Here is a 24325-nt window from a genome sequence, read left to right as displayed (position 1 = left end):
AAGACTTTCCCATGGCGGAAAACCTACTGACTGTTACAAAGTGCTGACACTGGAGACTCCTTCATTTAATGTTAAATAAACATATCTTTATAGAATATTTTACCAAATCAATATGTTGGTAAATAACAACACATTTTTAACATTTGTTTATTATTAGTATTTTCTGTTACTACAGAAACTATAATGTCCAGCAAGCACAATAACATGAACTTGGGACTTAAATTACTGTCTGAGCTGCTGTTAATCAACACTATCTGACCAATCAGCTTTAAGAATTCAACAGCACTGTGGTGTAATGAGAAATATTAGATATATTTGCCTATATGTAGAATGTTTTTACTTGCTAGGATATCATTTGGATGGTTCTCAATCACACAATCAGATTAAACTTATTGTTATGGTTGTTATTACTTTTAGACTATTATGAATTATAAATTTCCTGTATAACTACATACATTCTGCTCTTAACCCAATGGAAATGCAGGACTGTTCTTAGAAACATCCACTGGATCCCTAGAAAAGAGATCCAGCATTATGTCAGTGGAAAAGGGGTATCTTTGGAGATGTCAGTAGCCTCCTTTGTAAAATGGCACCACATCCAATTAAATTTTTATCCAATTAAATCAAGAAACCTGCTAGGTATTTCTTGTTATAGAAAGGATCTTAATCCTTGGGGTCATAGGTCTAGTAGTGATGAGTCTCAAAGGAAGCGCTAATTCTGAGTTCCTGCTCCCTCTCCAAATCTCGGGCAGGTCCCGACTCGCATATGAGCTGACTAGGTATCTTCTACAAAATAATACATTGATGAATGGAGAAGAGAGAGAGAGAGAGAGAGAGAGAGAGAGAGAGAGAGAAGGTAGGCTAGTTGAAGGATTTTAAATCTGACAAATGAAGATATTAGAAAGAAACACTGGAGAAATACATGCATCTGTCAAAGGACAAAAAAACCCAAAAAAAACATGAATGTAAATATGTGGACAATCGCCGCTGAATCTTCAGGCACATGGAGCCTCTGAGAATCTACCATGTAACTCAATACAGAAGTAAAAGTGCTGAAGGATAGTACCAACAGGCGATGAGTGACATGAAGGACACTCCACTCTCTCAGTGTGTTTATTTAGGGCCAGTGGACTGAACATTTCCATCTGGCAAGACGCCAAGCAAGGGAATGGATCCGAGACTAGAATAACAAACATGGCAACTGAGTTCATATGTGTTTAAAACAGAAACAAATTCCAAAGTCTCTCTCTCTCTCTCTGATTCTCTCTCTCTCTCTCTATCTATCTTTTTTTTTTTTTTTTTTTTTAATGAACCGATATGCACCTTGATGACTAATATTTGGATGGAAAATGTATAAGCGTAAAGTGACAACCCTCATTCATCTTGATCATGAAATCTGATTTGCTATGATTAATGTATTAAAACTAACCGGTATATTCGTCACCTTGCTTTATTTGTTGCTCATCAGTTCTGTGAACATGAAAGACAAGAGCTACATGATCAAACTAGTGTGGTTTTGGCTCAGTGAACACATCAAAAGCATAAAAATGCAAGCCAGTTCAGATTTACTTTTACTTACAGTAATGTTGGGCTAAAAAAAAAAAAAAGATTTCCTTTGACAGCAACAGCTGGGATAAAGATATAAAACATCAATATAAGGTTTATTTGTAATATTAGTATCATTATCATCATATAATTTCCGCTCTTATATGCTAAAGTGGTCCAGACAGCACCAGAATTTATGGCTGTCCTGATAAAAGGGCACAGGTCAAAGGAAACTGACTACATTGTGACGAAAAGGAAGCTTTAACATAAATGCTTTATAAAGATTGGTGCAAAAAATGTCACGGTTAATGGAAAGATATATTATTTCAATTTACAACTTTTTGCATGTAAAGAAATTTTCGGTTTCTCTATAACATGACAAAGGGCGTGTTTTTTTTTATTTTGTCTTCTAAACTTCAAGAGACACAAAAAAGAGGCTGTTGAGGGAACTGAAACTGAAGACTATCTCTAGACACTAAATGTGACTATAAATGGATAAACACTTCAGGATGTGCTGTTATGGGAAAATAATCAACTTCAGGACATGACACCACAGCACACGAGTGTTTTATTCTTTGCTTATGTTTTACGCAGTTTTTTATTGATAAATACAATTTGACAAAATACTGTCTTCCTACTGGATTAAATTTTTTTTTTATCCTTTATTCAATCTGAAACCTATTAACAGAGCACACAGTATCATCAGCACTATAAATCTACATTTGTGTTTGAATAGATATATTTAGTCATTATATCCTCAATGCATCACTTTCATTACTGAGCCATAAATTCTAAAAAAAAAAAAAAAGATAACATTTTCTGAATGCTTTACTCTTGTCATAAATCTCATAAGGCATTGCAATTAGTGTAGTGCTGACATGAAGCATGTGACACTGATGGATGGGGCTTTAAAAAAGCATAGCATAAAGCAGCAGTTGGGCCGAGAGAGGAGAAAGTGAAATGAGAAAAGGGAGGGAGACAGAGAGAGAGAGAGAGAGAGAGAGAGAGAGAGAGAGAATGAGAAACCTAATTCACGCACTTCTCGTGGCAGATAAGGCCCGGGCTTCATCATTGTCCCTTGATGTTGCTGATGCATATAAAAGACTCGTCTCCAGAATTCCTTAGTAGGCCTTAACAAAAACACACAGGCCAATCTCCCTTCATCTCCGCTGTCCTACCCCCCACATTACCATGATATAATCTCTGCTCTTATATGCTAAAGTGGTCCAGAATTTATGGCCGTGCTGATAAAAGGGCACAGGTCAAAGGAAACAGACTACATTGTGAGGGAAAGGAAGCTTTAACACAACAACTGTTGCAATCTCACAGTTTACAGAAAAGATATACCATCTGCCTGCTATAAAACTACCTAAATAACAACATTCTACATGTTTAGAAATTATCTTAAACTCTACTTTGCATGTATGCTGCATTGTATGTTTTCAATGCTGAAGCTGGATCCAAAATGTTAATAACGTACTAAGCATTGTTTTTATTTTATCAGTTATTAAAACCCATTTTACTCAATATTGTTTGTTTGAAATAATAATTTAAAATACACAAAATTGTACATAAAAAAGTCGGCTTTAGTTACTTGACAAATCCTGTGAAAGAAAAAATATATTAGAATATTATAAATTCCTCCAAATATTTATTTATTTAAATTTATCTGACTGTTTATTCAAATTTTTTTTAACAAACCTTCTTTACTTGAAACATCCTCATGCGATAAAAATATATATAAAAAATTCTTTATTCTCCAAACTATCTATCTATCTATCTATCTATCTATCTATTTGACACATGGTCATTCTTAAGATTTGATGATAATTGTTTTCTTCTTCTAATTACCTACTGAATTACTACAACCATCGATGAGAGCTATGTGTAATACTGCGTAAGGTATTTAATAACAAACATTTTAACATTTTATTTTATTTTACAGAAGAATATAATATTGTTATGAGCAGCTCTTGGTTGCTTCTAGCACAGGACTGCAGGCCTTATAGGCCATGTGACATTACGTGACGTATATTCCTTTGCGTGACTATAAAGCGAGCGAGTGTGTGAGAGGCTCGGCCTTGTTATAGTCCAACCTGTTCGATCAGTTCGACTGTACTCCATACTTCTCTGAGATCCCCGGGGCCGTGTTGGTTTGTTGTGGATTTTCACATGAAGGCCCCGGAGGAAGAGCAGGAAAAGAGAACTGCTTATTTGAAGTGACCGGTGCACTGCGGGAATCGCTAACATTCCAGATGGTTCCACATATCTAGGGAAGTTACTCCAAAAACAGTGCTGTGCTCTTGAGCACAGTTTAGAACAATTTCAGAAGGTGTTTCTACATAAAGCCAAATCCAAATTCTTAACAGTATTAGGCTGCATCATCTTCCACTAATATAAACTTCTAAAAGGTTGCAAGCAGTGAAGCTACTGAAGATCATACAGTCCAAATCAGGTCATTATGAGTCATTAAGTGGGAACAGTTAACACTGTTAGGAGTATATGTTACAAAATTGTGTGTTAACACAACATTCAGATCACTGTAATATAATATTTTTAAACAGCTAAAAAGGGTTCCCATTTTAAACAAAGTAAACTAGGAATTAAAAGAGAAAGGTTTGTATTCACTTTTTATAACAGATACAAAGTTGTAGACACAACTTTCAGAATCTTCTGGTTAGTTTTACTCAAAGATGTAATTTGCATCATTATCCAGTAACTCAGCAGTGAAGTCGTTTTACACACACAGTGTGGTATTAGCTAACAGCAGCAATGCTCAGTAGCTTGTCATAATGACAGGACAGCTGTAGAACATGCACACACACACACACACACACACACACACACTTAGACAAAAAGCTGACACACAACCCAATTAACACAGTTTATAACAAGTTCCCTATTTTGCTAGAAAGTACCTCAGAGTCTGACTAGCAGTGTTACAAAGTACTAAAGGATTATATATTTACTGATATACCTAGTGCTAGTTATACAAGGCTAAAATGACCATGCAATTTTTTTTAGGATTCTGCAATGAGCCATTACTAGTGAAAAGAATATCATGGTTAAGGTGAGTGATGAGATTAGTAGTCTTAAAATGCAACAAAATTGCCCTCTTTCTTTAAAATACCTACAAACTTGGCGTGAGATCGGGTTGTTGTGACTGCTTATGAAATGCTATGTACATTTTCAGTGCACTTCAGCTTAAACAGTAGCTATATTTGGGATGTTGTCATGTTGAAAACATATATTTTTACTATTATGCCACATTAAGTCAAATCTCCCCAAGCAGTAGGACGTAGAGTGGTAAGTCTGCACGCAAGTAGCAGTAACCAAAACACTGAGTAAACTGAATCTCTCCATCATCATTTACAAAGGCTAATGCTAGAAGGATTACAGTTGGTACGTGCGACCTAGCATTTGCCCACACACACACGCATCCACACCCAAAGCAGCCTTCGTTTTCCCACGAACGCTCAGAGAAAACAGTAATTCCTAAAACAGACGGCTGTGGGATGGCGTCAGGCCGTCTCCTCTAAGTGAGTGTTGAGCTTCTGCTGGCATCATGTCAATGTTCTCACCTTTGCACAAGTGCCAAGCTAATGGTGATGGGAACTGAAGACAAATAAACAAAAGGCAGGTAGTGCTGATCTGAAGCATTTCCGCTAGTGTGGGCATAAGCAGAAAAGAGCAGTTAGCACATGTATTTACTGCTCAACAATTCTGTGCTAGCTGGCAACTAACCAAAACTGACATTGAATAACAATGTAGCAGTAACTCTTCCAATAAACCAGTTATGCTAAATTAAATGAATGTAAATTAATTGTTGTACATGTTTCAAATAATTGTCTTCTGGCACAAAACTAATGCATTTAGGAGCCCTACTCACTACATGCATGCCAACAATAACAATGTGGAAATAGCAGTGTTCAATTTATGTATTTTTATGTAGATGTCTCAACATTTATGCAGTGGCGCTTTGGTCTTTTAGTCATTTCAGCCCTCTCAGCTCCACATCTGTACATTCTACTCTTCAAGTTTCATGCAAATACCTCCACCCTGGAGATCACTAACTAGCCAAGCCTAGTCTCTGCCATAACTGCGTCACGTAGCTGCATTGCAATCTGTAACTTTGAGTCCAACATTTGCTCCCAAGTATCCACTATTTATAATGATAATGAACTGAACTGCATTGATTGAAGTTATGAGGAGTTAACCCTAAACATGTTTTGGGTAGCATACCAGATGCTATCTCCAGTAATAATATGAACAGTGACGTAAATGACAACCGTACACAACAACTGTGCCCAGCAAGGCATACATACAATTACAGAAATCTGTATATCCAGTGTTGTTGCTATATACAGCTGAGTCAGAGCAGACAGGGAAACAATGCCTGTGTGATCCGCTGCAGCTTTACACAAATCCAGGGAGGAAAGACGACTGTCCTAATGCTGCAGTCTCACTCTCGCTGCGTCTTGTGGAAGCTTTCCAGGTATTGACTGGCATTTCAGTCACGTGATTTTTACAATGTCTGACTTTGCTGAGGTGAAAAATGGCTAAAATTACTCACCTTACTAACCTTAACAAAGCTGATAAAATAAGCTGTGTGTACACTTATCTCATACACAACCCTGAGTGTGTCAATGCATTCAATAGCACAGAAGCCTAGTGGCTTGTCATGTCCAGGGTGTGTAAGGGATTTCATCAGGAGGAGAAAGCAAGAGAGATAAACTTCCCATAATATAGCTAGCCATCTAACATAGCTATGACTTAGCACGACAGGGCGGATCTGCTCCACTGCTGTTTGTTGAAGACATATATAATGAAGTGTATTAGAGCAGACGATTATAAACGATTATACGAAGTATAAATGATAATGCAGTCTTCTTAATGAAGCACGGATACAACCACACGGATGCAGTCGGTTTCTTATTCGGCCCTCAAAATGGCGGCGATCTCACAGTGTGAAGTATGTCTACAATGAAACCTTTCTTAAAAAAACAGCTGTAATTTTTGAATTTAGAAAATGAACAACAGCTATTTACTGTACAGCTCTGTATATTTGCTTTTTTAAACATATTCTATTTATGCATATTCATATTCTATACACTACATTCCTCTAAAGGCTGCTAAACTTTCTTTATCATATAGTCTACTAGATTTTATTATATTCTGTTTTTATTATGTATGTTTATATCTAGTTCGTTGTTGTTCTGTTCCTTGTCGCACTGTGGGACGTGGAACTAAGGAAAAACATTTCACTACATTACATCACATGTATGTAATATGTATGTGACAAATAAAGAGCCTTGAACCTTGAGTTTTTGTGTTGTTTAACTACAGACAGCAGTTAGAGCTCATCTGTAGTGTTTAAACCTACTTCGTCCCAATACCTTTCAGTGTCCTCAGCCTGTCCGCACAGCAGGCAACATGGAGAGGCATTGAAAATCGTCTCACTTCCTGCTAAGTGTTCTACCAAGAACCATGGTAACCCACAATGGGTCCTCCAGCCTGTAGTGTTTACAGAGGGAATACCCACAGAGCCTATAGTCTTGCTATGTGTACCTTTCTTGAATGGCTCACTCTTGTGTCTTCTTAAATGTTGTTAGAGCACGAGTAGGGAAAGTCATTCATTTTGTATTTCCATTTAGATGTCAGCGCATCACAGTGCCAAAAATGTCTCAAGAACTAACTGGCAAGTGTGAACACAGCATGAAATGATTCTCGAGCTAAGGAAGCATTGTAAGTCAAGCGAGGGAGATTTGATCATGCAGAAAGTAATTGTATTTATTCAACTGACTATGAAATGGTCTACAGACTACAGTAAACCTGTATGCTCGGGCCTGCCTGTTCCGACAAGAGAACAAAGAGGTTAGTGTGGCATTTAACCCCTTTAACACTTTATGTTTATTTATTATCATCTTTCAACATTAAATCTGAGGAACTATACCTTTAACCCTTCAGGAAATGTGTTAACCCATCTAAAATAGCAATATCTAATTTTTTTTTTTTTTTTTACAGAGTTTCTTCGCTGACAGACTGCATTTTAAACGAGTAACAGAAGTGAGGTTTTTTTTTTTTTAGTATTGAATACACAAAATATTGTTAACTAACATCCATGCTAATGGTAGAATTTTTTAAAATAATAATTTACTTTTCAATCATTTTAATAATCGTGTTGCACAATATCACAATATAATTGAAAATAAAGTAAAAAACAAAACAAAACAAAAGAACTTACTTCACTTCTCCTCTCATTCCATGATCTTCAGGAAACTCAGATGATGCAACTTCCTGTTGTGGAATATTCCAAATATTCCATAGGGGTGAATGTGTTAAATTAGCAGTGTTAAGTAAATGTAAATTGGAACCCCGCTGTATGGTAGTGGCTAAGTGTGGTAGCTAGTCACTCTTGATGTCTTATGTGTTACGTATCTGCAACATTAATAAGAGCTGCAAGTCAAAGGTCACTTTTGTGGAATGCTAACGCACAAGAACAAATAACTGGTTAATTAAGTGCTGCTGTTCTAAATTAGCATGATGTCATGCATAAACACCTAGCTAGTTAAAAACTACTGTTCATCTAAGTGATTAGCATGATGTTAAACAGCACACATCCCAATCTTGATTGTAAAGCTTGATTAATTAATTCCCTTGCATGACCAGGGCTGGCATATATATATATATATATATATATATATATATATATATATATATATATATATATATATATATATATATATAAAATGGCCAGACTGGTTTGAGCCACTCTATACAACCGTGGTGAGCAGAAAAGCATCTATGCAGAATTAGATTGCATTGATTTCATTCTCCTGAACAGCCAATCAGGGAATGAGCACACACACAGAGACACTCTCTCTCTCTGTCTATAATTAATTTATATCCATGCTAGCAAATCTGTTCCAAACATGGAAATACAGGAGCTGGAAAATTGCTGTGTTTGCACCAGACATTTTGACACAGTCCATGACTCATGCACTTTTCACTGTCATTAAGGCCTTGTGCTTAAAGACACCCCACAGTCTCGCACATTCAGAAACATTACCCTGAAAGCATTTTTACATCTTCACACTAAAATCGGCTAACTCAGCTACCTAGGGGGTACAGCACAGTGCACGTCAACACTCATTTACATGATAACACAAGAACATACACACAAACCTCCTCACTCCAAATACGCTAATGCTTCAACAGATTGATTAACTATGAAGCTAACTTGTTTTTTAAGACTTACTCCAGTATTCGCTAGTTCAGTTTCATTACGCCCTCTATAATGACCAGGTTTTAAAAAGAGTTCAAACCTCTCTCTCTCTCTTTTTTTAAATTTGTTCAGTTCAATTTAATTCTTTGATTTGTATTCACTTATTATATATATATATATATATAATGACACTGCATTTCAACATGTTATGTCCTAAAATTGCATGTGAAGTCAAGTAAATGCATGAAAAAAAAAACTGTTGAAAAGGAATTATTCATTTACATATGAAAAGTGCATGTAATAACAATAATAACAATAATAATAATAATAATAATAATAATAATAATAATAATAATAATAATATGACATGCTCTACATTTGAAAAATTAAAATGTGAAAAGAAATTAATCATTTGTAAATAAATAAATAAATAAATAAATAGTAAAATATATATATTTTAAAATAAAACATTTGAAAAATCTGTAAAACATGTTTTTTTTGGTAAATTGAAACCATCTTTACATTTCACACGTGACAAAACTGTGATTTTTATGAAAGTGTATGAAAGGTGCTTTATAAATAAAATGATTATTATTATTATTATTATTATTATTATTATTATTATTATTATTATTATTATTATTATTGTGGATCTGGAGAGGTGGCTTAGTTTTTCTCCAAGATTCATTAACCTGGCAAGACAGCTATGATCTCATGGCTTTGTGGCTCTGTGTGTGTGTGTGGTTGTGTGTGTGTGTGTGTGTGTGTGTGCATGTTATCAGTCAGCCCCCATGCTGAGGTGCAAAGGGCAAACACTGGCTTTTTCCTAAATAAAAAAAAAGGTGAAGTTAGTCCTCACCCCCAGCAGCCTGCCCAGGAGGTCTAGGAGTTAACACATTACTGGAAGCAGTGAAGGAAGAATAAACATTCACTCACCCCTACCAACACACACGTGTGTGTCACAACCACACATACGGTCTTCAGGTGTAAAATGTTAGCACGACTCATGCATACACACTTATTCACACCTAAACTGCATGTTATTATTTTTACATCACAATAGCGCTGTTCACTTTTGAACACACACACACACACACACACACTCATATACATCTGAATGGGTTTTTGGGGCATGGATGTTCACATGCGAATAGTGCTAACATTAGTGTTGACAGGAGTAAGGTGTAAAGTCAGCAAGTCTTAGCGAAGAGCACACACAGGCATGTAATTAACTCTTAAGATGCAAACATGCTTTAATTTCACTACAGGCACGTGTGCGCATGCGCCTGTATGTGCAGGATTGTTCACATATTCATCTGCATACCTTATGTGTATCTGCAGGATTGAAAGCTATATCCACTACGGGGTGGTGGGGGTGATAGGGTCAAAACTTTGGTATCGGTGGACCAGTAAACCTTTGATAACTAGTGAGCAAAACTTACCATCAGCTCCCTGTCCCTTTTCTCCAGCATTTTCCTTCCATATTAGTCTCGTACCTGTTTCTATTTCTTTTTGCATGCTTCCATGTCAACCTATAAAAGCATTTTCATGCCAACTGTTTTGGCAAGCATGTTTGTCGCTGTGAAGCAGCATTTATTTATGAAGCGGTATTTATTTTAAACGGCTCTATTAGCTTCGGTTCAGAACTTTCAGCCATTGATGTTGTGTGTACTGACGTGATGTCACATAATACTACAGCGCCTACTGGTATTGCCATAGTATTTCAAGCAAGTATTTAGCCATTGGCTTGCTCATTAGGCATTGAATTGACTTGAATTTATATATTAAGTAAATTTAACCGTTTCAGAGAAAGAACTACTTTCTCACAAGGAGGAGTCTGTGGTTATGAGTTACTATCACTTGTGCAGGTGGAGATTTAAGGCCAACACAGAATCACATGCTTACCAATAGAGACAAACAGAAGCTAATTCACTAGCAGTCATGATGTTTGCTAATAAATGAAGCAACCGCTCAACACTACAAGGTCAAAGAAAACACAGAAGTGTCTCCATTTTCATCTGATCCTGCAAGGATACCACAAAAAGACTTTTTCCTCATGTCTGCCATCTCAAAACCATTATTGAGAGAGTGTAGCTTCAGAACAGCTAATTTGAATAAACTTTACATTTCATGTACACAGACAGAAAAAGTCATATTCTCATTTTACAATAGCTAAACCTGTCAAAATAGACTGTTCCAATCACAGTTTTGTTCATCACTAACATTACCTAGCTTCCCATGCCATCCTCTAATAATTAGCTTATCTGATGTAATAGGCTCAGGCTGTGTGAGCTCATGCTTGACATAAATGAAAGAAATGTGAATTTAGTTCTGCCAAAAGGAGTTCATCTTTCTTTCAGAACACGGTCAAGGTTCAGGAGCAGGTCAAAGGATTCGCTGTAGTGATCCCATTTAAGCTCCTGTTACACTGGTTCCAGATACTTTTATTCCCTATGAGAATTCTGATCTGCTTCCTTTAGAGAGGTCAAGGTGAGTGACCTATTGGTAGGAGCGTCTACTGCCTCCGAGCCCCTCTGGGCATTCTAAATCATGGGAGGGAGGAAAGAAAGATGTCTTTGCCATTTCCTGCGGTGGATGTCCTTCATCTACTGGGTAACTAGAAGAGCACTAAAAGTGAGCTTCACTGATGACTCATACAGGCTTGAGTTGAGGCTTGATTGAGAGGAAATGCCCATGGGAGTGTTTTTGGCGAGACACAGAGAGAGAATGTTGTTTTCGAGACTCTTAAAGCCTTGAGTCAGCAGGAGTTTAATTAAAGACAGGATTGTTAACAACTGCACTCTTAACCCAGCATGAGAGGAGTCATGGTATTGATTACTGTCTGGTTCTTTTGCACACACACACACACACACACACACACACACAGACATACACAGGCACACACAATACTACTACTACTACTACTACTAATAATAATAATAATAACAAGAATTCAATAACTGGTTCATTTCAAAGAGGAACACCTGCTGCATGAGCCCAGTTGTCAACAAAACTGGAACTGATTAGTCAGAAGGTGTTAATTAATTTTATATAACATATAACATATAAGTGATCACAGAACACACTTGACAATCTACAACATTCAGTGTAACTATGAACAAATAAAAAGTATTCATTATATTCGGTATTCAGTATGTCATTCTTTAATGAATTTTTAAAAAATTGCAATCCCTGTCAAATTGTTGTAGTATAAGAGGAATAAAACATGGGTAAAAAAAAGCAAGAAATCCCAATTCCTCGGGATATTCGGTTTTCAGATACTCATTTTTGATTGATTCCAGTATTGTTTTCGCTAAGTGTTGACCCTCAACTTGGGAAAAAGTGTGGGGTGTTTAGCGTGGCGAACATTTCAGCAGATAAAGCAATGCTAAATGAGGATACCTATAAACAGTTAATACAACAGCACCCAATGGACAATACACACACACATACACACACATGAACATGGCATGTTTCATAGGACAGATAATGTCTTGGGATCTGTGTGCGCTATAGCCCATCCCTGTAAAACAAACAGGGTTTGTTTGTCTGTGTCTCTGTGTTTGAGCGTTTATGAGCCATGAAGCTGTAAAGCAGCAGAGCTACTTAACCTGTTATGCATCGGGTCGCCTTTATGATTGTGCTGCTTTGTCCAAAATCAGACAGCCATGACGTGAAATGGTCTGGTATCTACCACTGGCAGATCCAGTGTTTCAGGATAAAAAGAATTGATCTCAATCCTCTTCCAAATTCTAAGATGATAACATTAAAATGAGAAAAAATCAATGATTACTATGCATGATTTTTTTTCATCTAATATGCACATCGCAATACTATACTAATATATCACGTTCAGCATGTTCATTCATATCATATATTATGTCAGCAAACCAGCACATGAATCGATATTACTGTACTGTTATTGCTGGAAATGGAGAGCACTTCTGTCTCTGAAGAACAATGAGACAATGATTAAGGATCATATGTGTAAACTTGGCCATAGATCAATATCTGGGGGAGAAATAACAAGTTATTACATTGTTGTTGTGAAAATAATTTGGAGTATATGAGATGTAATGAACTCCTGTAGAGACCACAGGAACTTTTTATGGCAGTGCTAAGTGTGAGGGACGAGCTCACTGCAGCTAAACCTTAGTTTAAACCTTATAGTGCCCTCTGGTGTTCTGATAATGTGTTTCTATGTGTAAAATATTTCTATTTATCAGATAGATATAATATATTTTATTTAGTGAAGTCATAGTTAGAACAGTGGAAAAATAGCATTAAATTATCTGAATATAAGAATGTAAATAATATGTACTAAACATATATTTGACCTAAAGACAAGCCACCACTGTGCACTGTTGATTAGTTTCCTGTAACCTCATGTCCCACTGTGTTTTACTGCTAAATTATGACTTATGTTTGAATATAGTATAGACGTGTCTATGGTATCTAATCGTATGCTATAGGTGAACCAATTGATGGAATATCTTTCAGAAGAATTGTATTCATCCCTGCAGTATATATGGTGAATTAAATAAGTATTTGTAATGTTACAAATAATGAAATGGATTTAATTGGGATGATGTGTCATGAATCTACATAAAATATAATATTGTATTAGTTGGAAAATTAATATAGTGTGCAAAGTTATGTACAAATAAAACAATTTCAAACTCGTGATTGAATAAGCATTCACCCCCACGAAACTTGTATATAACTTTTGGAGCAATGAGTTGCCATCAGAAGTCACATAAATAGTTGAATGGAGTTCACCTCTGTGCGATTATCACATGATTTCAATATAAATACACCTGTTCCTGGAAGACTCCAGAGTTTATTAGAGAGCATACCAGTATCAAGGAGAAGTTCTGGATGAGTATCATTCAGGGTTTGGTTATAAAAAAAATTCAAACTTTGAACAGTTAACCCAGATAACCACTCTTTACAACCATGGTGAGCAGAAAAGCATCTCCTCCAGATTCCCATTGTTGACTGACAGGAGTGGAACCTGATGGTCTTCTACTATTGTAGCCAATTTGCCTCAAGTTCCAGTGTATTGTGCATTCTGTGATGCTTTTCTGCTCAGCGTGGTTGTAAGGAGTGGCTATTTGAGTTACCTTAGCCCTCCTGGCAACTCGAACCAGTCTGGCCATTATCCTCTGACCTCTCTCAGCAGCAAGGCATTTTTCCTGAACTGCTGCTCACTCAATTTTTTTATTTTTTTTTATTTTTTTGCGCTTTGTGCACTCAGGATATCAGCAGTTTCTGAAACACACAAACCAGCCCAACAACCATGCCATGGTTGAGGTCACCAAGATCACATTTTTCCTGTTCTGTTTATGTTTGATGTGAATATTAACCGCAGCTCTTCACCCCTATCTGCATGAATCAGTGCATGAATGAATATCATTGCATGAATCATATTTCTTTGTATTGACATGTAGGCAGTTGCATTCTTCATCAGAAGACCCTTTTGTTTTCAATTAAATGGCCATGGGAAAATGTATATAACAGGAAATCACGCATGTCATGAATAATAAAAACAGTATGAAAGTATTTTATTTGTAATATTTAACTTTTATATTAACCTAGAACATGAATAACTACTGCAGGGCTGCTTGAATGACAATGGAATTAATGCACTGTACATTTTCCCTTCATTATTGTTTGTCACCAAACAATTAACAATAAGTACTGAATAACATTTTGATTGAAAACAAAAGGGTGGTCTCTGACTTTTGCATAATACTCTAAATGTGACATGAAAGGTGTTAATGTAATGTATTTATAATCATGTGGTGCTGCAAAGTCAGAAACAAAGACAGAAATATGCCATCTGATTTGCTGCATTTTATTAACGAGAAGCTTTTTACATCAATAAAATATTTCATTCATGAAGAGTTGATGTTTGTCGCTTGTCAAATCCTTGTGTTTTGCAAGCAGTTGGGTTAACAGGGAAATTAGTTTCAACCAACAAACAGAGCTGAAAGAACTTGTTACTGTGTGCGTGGTTTTGAGTGTGAAGACAGAGAGAGAGGAAGAAGCCATGCCATTCTTTGACCGACCACCAAGACAAAGCTACAACAAAAACTGCTCTGACGTCGGTGTCTGATACTGTAATTTACACGAGCAATAAACGTTTGGTCCTATTAAGCCTTAGTCCTGAGAAATACCCAATGCTGAATTTGCTCTCTTAGGCATGGCCATACCTTTGGTGTTGCTGTCTATCGCACAGTTTATCAATCGTTTCACTTGTAATTATCATTCATACGTACAATAAATGGCAGTGCGGGTTTCCGTTCAAATAAAATTAACCAGATACAGCTTGCTTTTCTGTTGTGAAGTGTACAATGTGAGTTTGAGTAAAGTTCAGCATTGCTTTGATAATTAAACGACGAGGACAAAAATATGGATAAATGAGGAATATTTGAGTGGCAGACTTTGAAGGAGTAAATGTGGAAAATTGGAGAACTTACTAGTGCTTATAACATCTTACATGAAGAAATACCAACATACAAGCATACGTGAAAGCTCATTACAACTACATTCAGTTAACAATGAACTCATCATGAACTTAAAAAAACTTCTTTTTACATGAGAGGAAGTTACCGAGGAAGAAGCCAGCAGAAAAAGAAAAGGTCCATTTGGGAGGAAAATAAGCCCAAGAGACATAAATACAAAGTTCTGATCATCTGATGCTTACTGTATGTGCTAATGCAATGAGTTGTCACTTTTTATTTAAAATGATGGTACCATTAGTATTATGTTGTGCTAACCAATAAACATAAACCAATGAAATCACTTCAGATTCCGTCCCATATGCACACACGAGGCCCACGAGAGAAAGAAAGAGAGATTACAAGCAAATATATGGCTACATTACAGAAATGTATGATGTGTTTTTATGGTTAAAAGAGTCTGGCTTTCTTCTTCATGTCATTGCGCTTCCACAGAGGTAACTTGTCGAACTCCTGAATCTCCATCCCAAAGATCTCAAAGAACATTTCTGGAGCCAGGTGTCGCTGGAAAGAGCATGAAGACGGAACAGAAATCTTCTCAGCAATTCAGTCAGGTCGGGTAACGTTTGCTAGCTAGCAGTGAAGATTATGAACATTTAGGAATGTAGTATAATACTCCTGTCAGAAATTCTGTCAGGTTTGTTAACACTAGATGGCTAGCTAGTGTTAGCAGGGAAGATTATGGAAATTAATAAAAGCTTATTTTAATCCAGATTAGCATAACTCCAGTGTGTCTTTATATATGCTCAAGGCCTTGTCTTTCAGTCATACTAGGGAATTGAACCCTGAGTTTCAGCACCACAGACATGGACACACTCACTAAGGCCAAATTCAAACCAGCAACCTCAGGGATGGGAGGCGAGAGTTTTCCGACAAAGCCACAAAGCCTCAGATGGGCCCTTCTTTTTTTCAGAATGAGTGCATTAATATAATCCTGTGATTTTGAACTTCACTAATGTCAGAGCTACTGTTACACAAGGACTAAAACATGATGGGGTATGCTGTTATAGGAAAATAATCAATGCAATGGTGATGCAGCCCAAAGTGAAGCAAAATTACTGTTATGAAAGCCCTTTACAGTTACATGAAACGTCCGTAAACACATTGGAGGACTGGAGGATCATTACCTCCAGTCGGGTTCTGTCCACATCTCTGGGCAGCTTGATTCGGCCTCGGCTGGTGACCATGAGCATTTCATATGGATATACCTTCAAAAGAGATACCCATCAGTCAGGGGTCAGATGTGCAACCCTACTCCCTCAAGTTCCAGGATCTGTCAACCTGGTCCCACCCCTTCAACTTCCTGGACCTGTTTATCTGGCCCTGCTCTCTCAGTCCTCTAGACCTTTTCCTCTGGCCCTACCCTTTCAGTGCTCTGAAACTGTCCCCTTGACCTAACTCCCTGAAGCTGTCAAGCCTTGGTCCCCAGCTCTCTGCTTGGCCCTACCCCTTTGGAAGCTTTGGGAGCAAAACCACTGATTGTTAAATGGTACCACTGAGCTGTAAGTACTGGGGCAGTGGTAGCTCAGGTGAGGGTCCATGCACATGACTGGAAGATTGTGAGTTCAAATTCCAGGACTTCCTGAAAGTTAAGCAAGGTCCTTAAACCTTACTGGATTTGGTTGTGTCTTCTCTTGAATGTAAGCCACTTTAGATAAAATCGTCTATGATCTGGGGATAGTACAAGGATACAATCATATTTGCAGATTTACAAATCTGCTTATGGATTTGCAATTCATAAAATTATGATGTAATACAAGCAAATACTTTTGATAGGAAAATTACTTGTGCAAGTCATGTAATATATCCAAAATGCTAGATTTCATGTCTATGCTAATTGACAGCTGTTATTTATTTACTGCAATAAGTAAATTTTAAGTGAATAATTTTGAGGTAAATTGAAATGTTGAGATTTTATTACTAGTGATCATAAGGATGGTATGATTAATGGTAACAGAGTCAGGGATGCAAGTTTGCTTATGATAATAAGGTTTGGGATACGTTTTAACATTTTCCCTATGATGCAGTACTATCAAATAGTTCTGCATGGAGGAAAGAGCAGTAACCAGTGCACAGGTTTGATACTTGCTTTTGGTTCCAGCATATTAGGCATCGAAACCCCTCTGTCCATTCTGGTGACAGGCCGATGGCCATCCTGCAAGGGCTATGAACACACAAATGGACTGACCGTCAAAAACACTACAAAACTGGATTTTAACATTCATGCAAGACAGTAAAACCAAAAATGACTGGTCCAAAATTGTTCTTGTCAGAGTTTATTTAAGGAACAGATCTGGCAAGAACAGATTTTTTATCATGTACAGATAAACTGAAATGAAACTAAATTATAAAAATGAACAAGCAAAATAAAAAATAAATGCCAACAACTCTATGACATTTGAGTACTTGGGCCATCCTTACTGAAATGAGATCAGACACTGTCCATCACCAATCAACAAATTCTCTACTCAAGTGGTGTTGATCAAACTAACTTGGGATGGTGGATCACAATATTCCAAAACTCATCTAAAATCATTTCTTTGACACTAAGGTGTCTATGGAGGATTAATAGAAATGCTAAAGATAAAAGAGTACAGCTGAACACAAGATTATATGTATATGTATATTAATCATAGTGATATTGATCACACTAATGTAGGCACATAAGTCAGGCCCAAATGTCACAAACATGTGAAAAAAAAAAGGTTTAACCATCTAATATCTTGTAAGAATCAAGTCATCTTACAAATAATGATACAATGTTCATGTTAACTCAGTCAAATGATGACATCAAGTGAAAAATAATAATAAAAAAACAGTAACAGAAAAATTATCTATGAAAAACAAGCTTCAGTCGACTCCATCTAACATACCCTCAGTAAATTCCACCAGATTATAGTTTTACTGTAGTTCATCTGGTATACGTGATACAGCTGTCGTAACTTCATTACTTATTTGTGCTAGCTAGTTAATTACGACTGGTCTAAGTTTAAAGCAAACAGATTGTATCAAGACTAATAAGCTTAAATAATCAACAAAATCAAAACTACATTGCCCATGTGACATAATTAATCCCTGGAGAAAGTCCATCAGGACAAGTTATATTTAGCTTGGAATTGCAGTATGTAGGTTCTGTAGCAACTGAGCTAAATAATTTCAACTACATTCAACTGAAATATGAAAAATGATGTGATGTAAGGCAAGTAAACATCTGATGCTGTCACACTTACCTGAAACTCTGCAAAGAAGGAAAGTAAAAACAGTATTATACAGTATAATAAATTCAGTATTCACCAAATTCGAATTTACTATTAATTAACAGGATTTAGCTATTTATGGGCAGCGTGTTTGTTAACTAACCTCGTCCTCCACCAGAGACGTCTCCGTAACTGTCGTACTGTGTAAAGTCAGTTGACTGAGGCTGCGGAAATGATGGAAAGCAAGACATTTAGTCCCACGAGAGAGTTAAAACAGATATAGACTGACTGCAAACTAAAAAAAATAAGCTGCTTACGCGATGCAGCCCGCTTCGTCCATAGCCAGGGAGTGAGCCTGTTTTGGCAGGGGAATTTGGATCTGCAATTTCAAGAACACAATAAGTAAATATTAGGAAAACAAGACATCATTAAAAAGGAGGGATAAAATATATCGATAGCTTGACAATTGCACTCTTAGGGTTGAAAAATGCATTATACTTATTGAACAGTATTTGAACAGTGACGATGTCAGTTTAACACTGTGAGACTTAATTTAATTCCTACTTTAGTAATTCGGTGCTTTATTTTATTATTATACAAAATATTTTTTAATAAGTAATGCAGTAACGAGTGTTCTGATTGGATGAATTATCCAATTGATGAATTATTAGAGGTGGTACATCTTCAAATTCTTCACTCAAGTTTAAGTAGAAAAGTATAAACTTTTAAATTTACTTAAAGTGTGGCAGTAAAAGTACAAGAAAGATTCACAAAAAGGAAACGATTTTAATTACTGATGGTAAATTAGTGACTCTTTGACCAAGGAATTAATGGTCATGCATTAACTAAGGCTAACTAACAAATGTTAGCTAGCATGACAATAACTCTGACCCTATAAACTAGCCGAATGCTAATAACTAGCTAGAGTTTGAGAGATTAGGAAGTAAAGCTGTTGCTGCGTACACCTTGTATTCATTAAGGCAGTTTGTATTGAGATAGCTAGCTATTATTACCTTAATCAGATGTTCTAGTCATGCTAGTTAACAGCTTTATTTTTGTTAAACTAGCTGAATGCTAATAGAATGTTAGCTGTGAAGTGTATTCATCAGCAGATAGATTACTGTGATGGGTATTAGGTCTAAATCTTGCAGTTTTGTCAGAAATTTTGATTTATTTGAAGCTGTCTGATGCTAAAAAGTGACCTTATGGTTTTCCAAATGCAGGATTATAGTGAAAATGTAGTGAGTAGAACGTGGAGATACTGAGCGCACACCTGCGTTGCCGTTTGTTTGTCTTTGTGCAGACAGACTTCGGGCGTGACGTTCTTGAAACAGCTGCTTTTCCTTCTCCTCCTTCAGGATGAGCTTCCCAAGACCAGATTGCATCTGTTCTCACACACAGTCCAGTTTACACTGATGTATTTATCATGAATAGAGTTGAATTATGACCCACAGTTTAGAGTGAATGAACCATCTGAACACAGATGAAGAAAAATGTAATTTAATTTAAATTAATATTGTTGATTCAATAAGTCTTTCTATAACTCTGTTCAATTAATGACACATGCCATAATTCATTGCTGTGCGAGTTGATTTAGCATTTTAACCAGTACCACCTCATTATGAGGTGTCAAAATAACAATTTATTTAAACAGATTGGAGGAAAAAATGCACACGAAGTAAAGAAGTGAACTGATCAAAATGCAAGTCAATTAAAAAGATAAGGGATAAATGATAAAATTTGATAAGTTCAAAGATGATCTGATTAAAGCAGTGCAGATTTGATTAAATATTCATCATTTACCACCACATTCTGTGTTTATGCATTTATTGTTCATACCCACTGGGGTTATTCTAAAACTTCACCAGACTGTAGGCTATAGCATGTGATATAGATGTGTCATTTGTGTTACCTCTGTGTCATTTTAGCATTTAAGCAACCTTGTTCATCCACTGGCATGGGTATTTTTATTATTTCTGTCCATATTTGAGGTTACCTTGGTGAGATGTTCTTCCTGGAGTTGTCTGCGTTTCTGGAGTTCCTCCTCATCCTCTTCTCGGGATCTCCGTCTCCCCCCTTCAGAGCCTATTAACAGGAAATGTCATATATAATGTCAGAAATATTAACAGGAAATGTCATATACCCTGGGTTCAATATGATTTTTAACACACCCTTGTCGATTGTCCTCTTAAAACTATAAAATAAAGTAGATCAGTTTAAGCTTTTGCGATGTGAAGTATTTTATTGCATCTACATTTGAAAAAGAAATGGGATCAGATAGCAATTCCCATCTGGTTCTATAGTCTATAGTCAAAACTCACGAATCCCCCCAAAGGGAAAAGGGAGAGGACTAGTGCACAAGAGCATGTTAAAAAATGTACAGTATATTGCACTCACTCTTCATCCTAACTAACTTTAAAATCAACTTGTACAAAGTTTTCCCTACCGCTCTATGACAATGAATGAATAAATGGAAGAATAATAATACCATAAGTATGTAAAAAATAAAGATGAAATAAGGACAAGCAGACTGATGATGCCAGGTAAATGGATAGCTGTTGCAGCAACTTTATGAAAACTTGAAAAAACCCTGCAAAGCTGCTGCAACAACAAGAATACACTCTTAGAAAAAAAAAAAAGGTTCCTCAAGGTTCTTGAATGATTAATGGTTTTAACAGAAGAACCCTTAAGTGTGTCAATTTATTTTTTTTCTAAGAGTGTGGGAGTTTTCCTATCTCTGTCCTTGCATAATTTTTTGGCAACTGTTAGTGTCATAGCCATTGAAGTTTACAAGTGCAGAGATTAAAGAAACAGGTAAAGTATATGTTTACACATGCAGTGATCAGTTTTCACCTTCAAATTAATTTGTTTAACACCTTTTGACTTTGCAACTGTCATGTAAATACAACTACAGATTAAACAAAGCTTAATGTATTTACCAGACAGGCTTTAATAATGAGATGCCATTACAGTGCCTTACATAAATATTCACCCCAGAAATGCAAACAAAAGGCCAAGGGTAACGATTAACGTAATGCTACCACCACCATGCTTCACAGGATGGCCTCCTCAAGGTAGTGAGCAATTTTTTATTTGTAAATAATTTTGCAAACTATGTTGATTTTCTCCCCTACTTCAACATTACAGTAATGGCTATTTTGTGAAGATTCTTGACATATTATCCCAATTATTAAGTCCATTTCAATACTAATGGTGGTGAATACATATGCCAGACACAGTACGTAACATATAGTACGTTTAGTCCATGGGTCTAGATTCAAAGATGTTAATGAATATACAATTGCATATGAATTCTTGATCATTTAGGTGAAAATGATGTGATTGCATAGATTGAAAAGAAATTTCAAGAAACTTTTGCAAATGTCAATGCATCTTCATAATTATGTTTAATATACGAACAATTGCTTTTCCAGTGCATTCAACAAAAAATAGAAGGAAACTAAAGGGAAAGCCATCACTCTTCATCCACTCCTTATTTGCACAGTGGAAAGCCTCAGAGGACTAATCCATTTAATCCATTAAAACGGGGGGAGGAAAACAGCAGCAGCAAGCCAGGAGTGGTGGCCATAGCAAACAGGCGTATAGCGCTGACATACAGTACCTAGGGTACCACGGGTGGACAGACACAGCCAGCACTCAGTCTCTATCTTAGGTACGTCTTCAGGACTGGGAGCAAGTGCCGAGGGAAATTTGGACGATTTGATGATGTCGTCTGCAGAACTGCTTTCGGCTGTAAAGACAGCCGGATCTAGATTTGTAAAGCAGGGGGAACTAGGATATAAGCATGAGGCTAGCCCAGAGGTCATTTAATAAATAATAGTGTAGAAGATGTATACAGCAGTGGGATGGGTTTGTTAGTTATCCTATTACCCAATATGCAACTTGATTTGGGCTGATCCATCAGGACCTTAACTAGAATGCTGCAATCCTGTTGCTAGCTCATGAACATAAGCATCTAAACCTTTCACTTTAACCTTGCATTAGCTTAGAAGAGAAACTGTTCTGTCCCTACCATGCTGTTTGTAGATGGGTGGCTTCCTGTACATGTTGACGCTCTGATCTGGAAGAGAAAGACAACAATGCTTTTTTACTTCAAAACTCTAAATGACTATTTAAATGAAGGAACCACTAAGAAGGCTACTATCAACAGATCTGCCATGCATCGTCACAAGACATGGTAGAGAGTGTAAAGCAGTTGTTATGAAATGGTGTCCCTGAAAAGTGGGACGCAGAAAGAAACGAAAATCACAGATCTTTTTAAGACTTTCACTTGTCCCACCAAGATTCCTGAGTTAACAACATACACGACTCGATCATGTAAACACACAATACAGCTCGAGGACGACACACGAAGAGTGAAGCATAACGATGTGACCACACACACAGGACAGGAGGAGCTGCATCACATCCTCAATACCTGGCAGATGGAAATGTTTCGGGGTCGGGGGGAGGGGGGGCGTGCTGGCCCCAGGGGAGCTCCGCCCGCTGGATGGCTCGGGGCCTTGAATCAAAAAGGTCATAGGTCAATGAGGGTGTAAGTTTAGGGCTGGAGTGATGTTTTTAGTCCTTAATGACCAAAAACAAGTGAATGACTACTTTTAGTCAATATCAGGTCCAGAAGGCAATAATTAAAATCGTATGTTAGAGGAGGATTTGTGTGTTACTGCTGAATGAAATACCAGGAGTTACAACAGATTTTTAAAAAAGAAGCAAACAGAATATTCAAATATCAATTACGTGTTATTGTCAGTTAAATATTCAATTACATATTGGTCTAAGATAATGTATTCATACCATATTTATTCTTCATATTATTTTTTATATTACTTAATGTCTAAATAACATTCTTAAATAATAACTTAATAATTTAAATAATAATTTGATTAGATAAAAAAAAAGTTCAGGAATAAAACTGAGAAAGATGAATGAACAAAAAGTAACAGGTACAGGGTAGCGGTGCCAAAATATACCAGTGCAATGGCATACTGTGATGAGAAAAAAAAATGTTTTAAATATAGTTAATATAGAAAATATAGACAGTATAGTAAATTTTTTAAGGTCAACATTTGCATATTTTCTGATAAACATGGATAGCTAGCATCTTAAATAGTCTCACAAAAAATTACTCTTTATCAAAATAACAAAGAACATTCTTTCCATTTTTAAAAATGAGCTAAAATCTTTCTCATACCCATCATGCAACTGTCCAGGTGAAGGCAGAAGCTGTGTCTCACCTGGCCGGTGAAAGTGCTGGGGTGAGCGAGACATGGTTGGTGTGTAACAGTGGCGATTATAGATGGGCGAGCCGATAGAGCCCTGACTTGTAGACCGCTGCAGGATGTGACCTCTCATGTCATAAAAACTCTAAAAACACACACACAATTCATGTACAATCACACACTAATGATCATATCCTGTAAACTGGTTAGCGTGCGATACTAAGACATAGGTACGTACATCTGCAGATGGGATTGGTGACATGGTTCTTGGTGTCTGAAAGAATTCAGATAAAAAAGTTTTTTTGTTTTTTTTTGCAGACACATGTTCATAACAGCTCATTGAATAGAATGAATTGTGGTGTTTTTTCTAAAATATTCATTAAACACACTATTGCACTGCGCAGTGTTAGCAATTCAGTGACATTGGTGACTTTTTAGATCCCTGTAGTGACATATTTATTTAAAATAAATAGAGCCAGATCACATTACAGCTCCTGGTTATATGGGTTGGTTATATGTAAATTAGTTGGTTCAAAAAAGAGTTGAAATGAGTTTAGCAACACTGGACTGAGGATGGAGATGAAAGCAGGAGAA

The 24325-nt window shown here is 36.6% G+C and overlaps 1 protein-coding gene across 18 annotated transcripts in view; it reads right to left on the bottom strand.

The window, feature by feature from the left end:
* Positions 1-14611: 14611 nt before the first annotated feature.
* Positions 14612-24325, bottom strand: part of ablim1a (actin binding LIM protein 1a) — a 39085-nt gene continuing 29371 nt past the window's right edge. For 6 of the 18 annotated variants that reach the window (XR_008301440.1, XR_004577899.2, XR_008301439.1 and 3 more), the window contains 12 exons: positions 23970-24005; positions 23747-23876; positions 22930-23013; positions 22525-22572; positions 22114-22260; positions 20488-20576; positions 19765-19876; positions 18809-18870; positions 18655-18715; positions 17384-17458; positions 16422-16502; positions 15740-15798 (listed from right to left, as the gene is read on the bottom strand). Coding sequence is in view for 2 of the 18 variants with exons in the window: in XM_026939432.3 (XP_026795233.2) it covers positions 15685-15798; positions 16422-16502; positions 17384-17458; positions 18525-18532; positions 18655-18715; positions 18809-18870; positions 19765-19876; positions 20488-20576; positions 22114-22260; positions 22525-22572; positions 22930-23013; positions 23747-23876; positions 23970-24005 (1047 nt within the window). In the remaining 16 variants the exon portion in view is untranslated. The other 12 variants (XR_008301446.1, XR_008301449.1, XR_008301448.1 and 9 more) reach the window with 6 other exon arrangements.

This window comes from Pangasianodon hypophthalmus, chromosome 3 (genome assembly GCF_027358585.1).
Source record: "Pangasianodon hypophthalmus isolate fPanHyp1 chromosome 3, fPanHyp1.pri, whole genome shotgun sequence".
Classification (NCBI taxonomy): Eukaryota; Metazoa; Chordata; class Actinopteri; order Siluriformes; family Pangasiidae; genus Pangasianodon; species Pangasianodon hypophthalmus.
The sequence above is the reverse complement of the archived record's forward strand: the minus strand, read 5'-3'. Positions and strand labels throughout refer to the sequence as shown.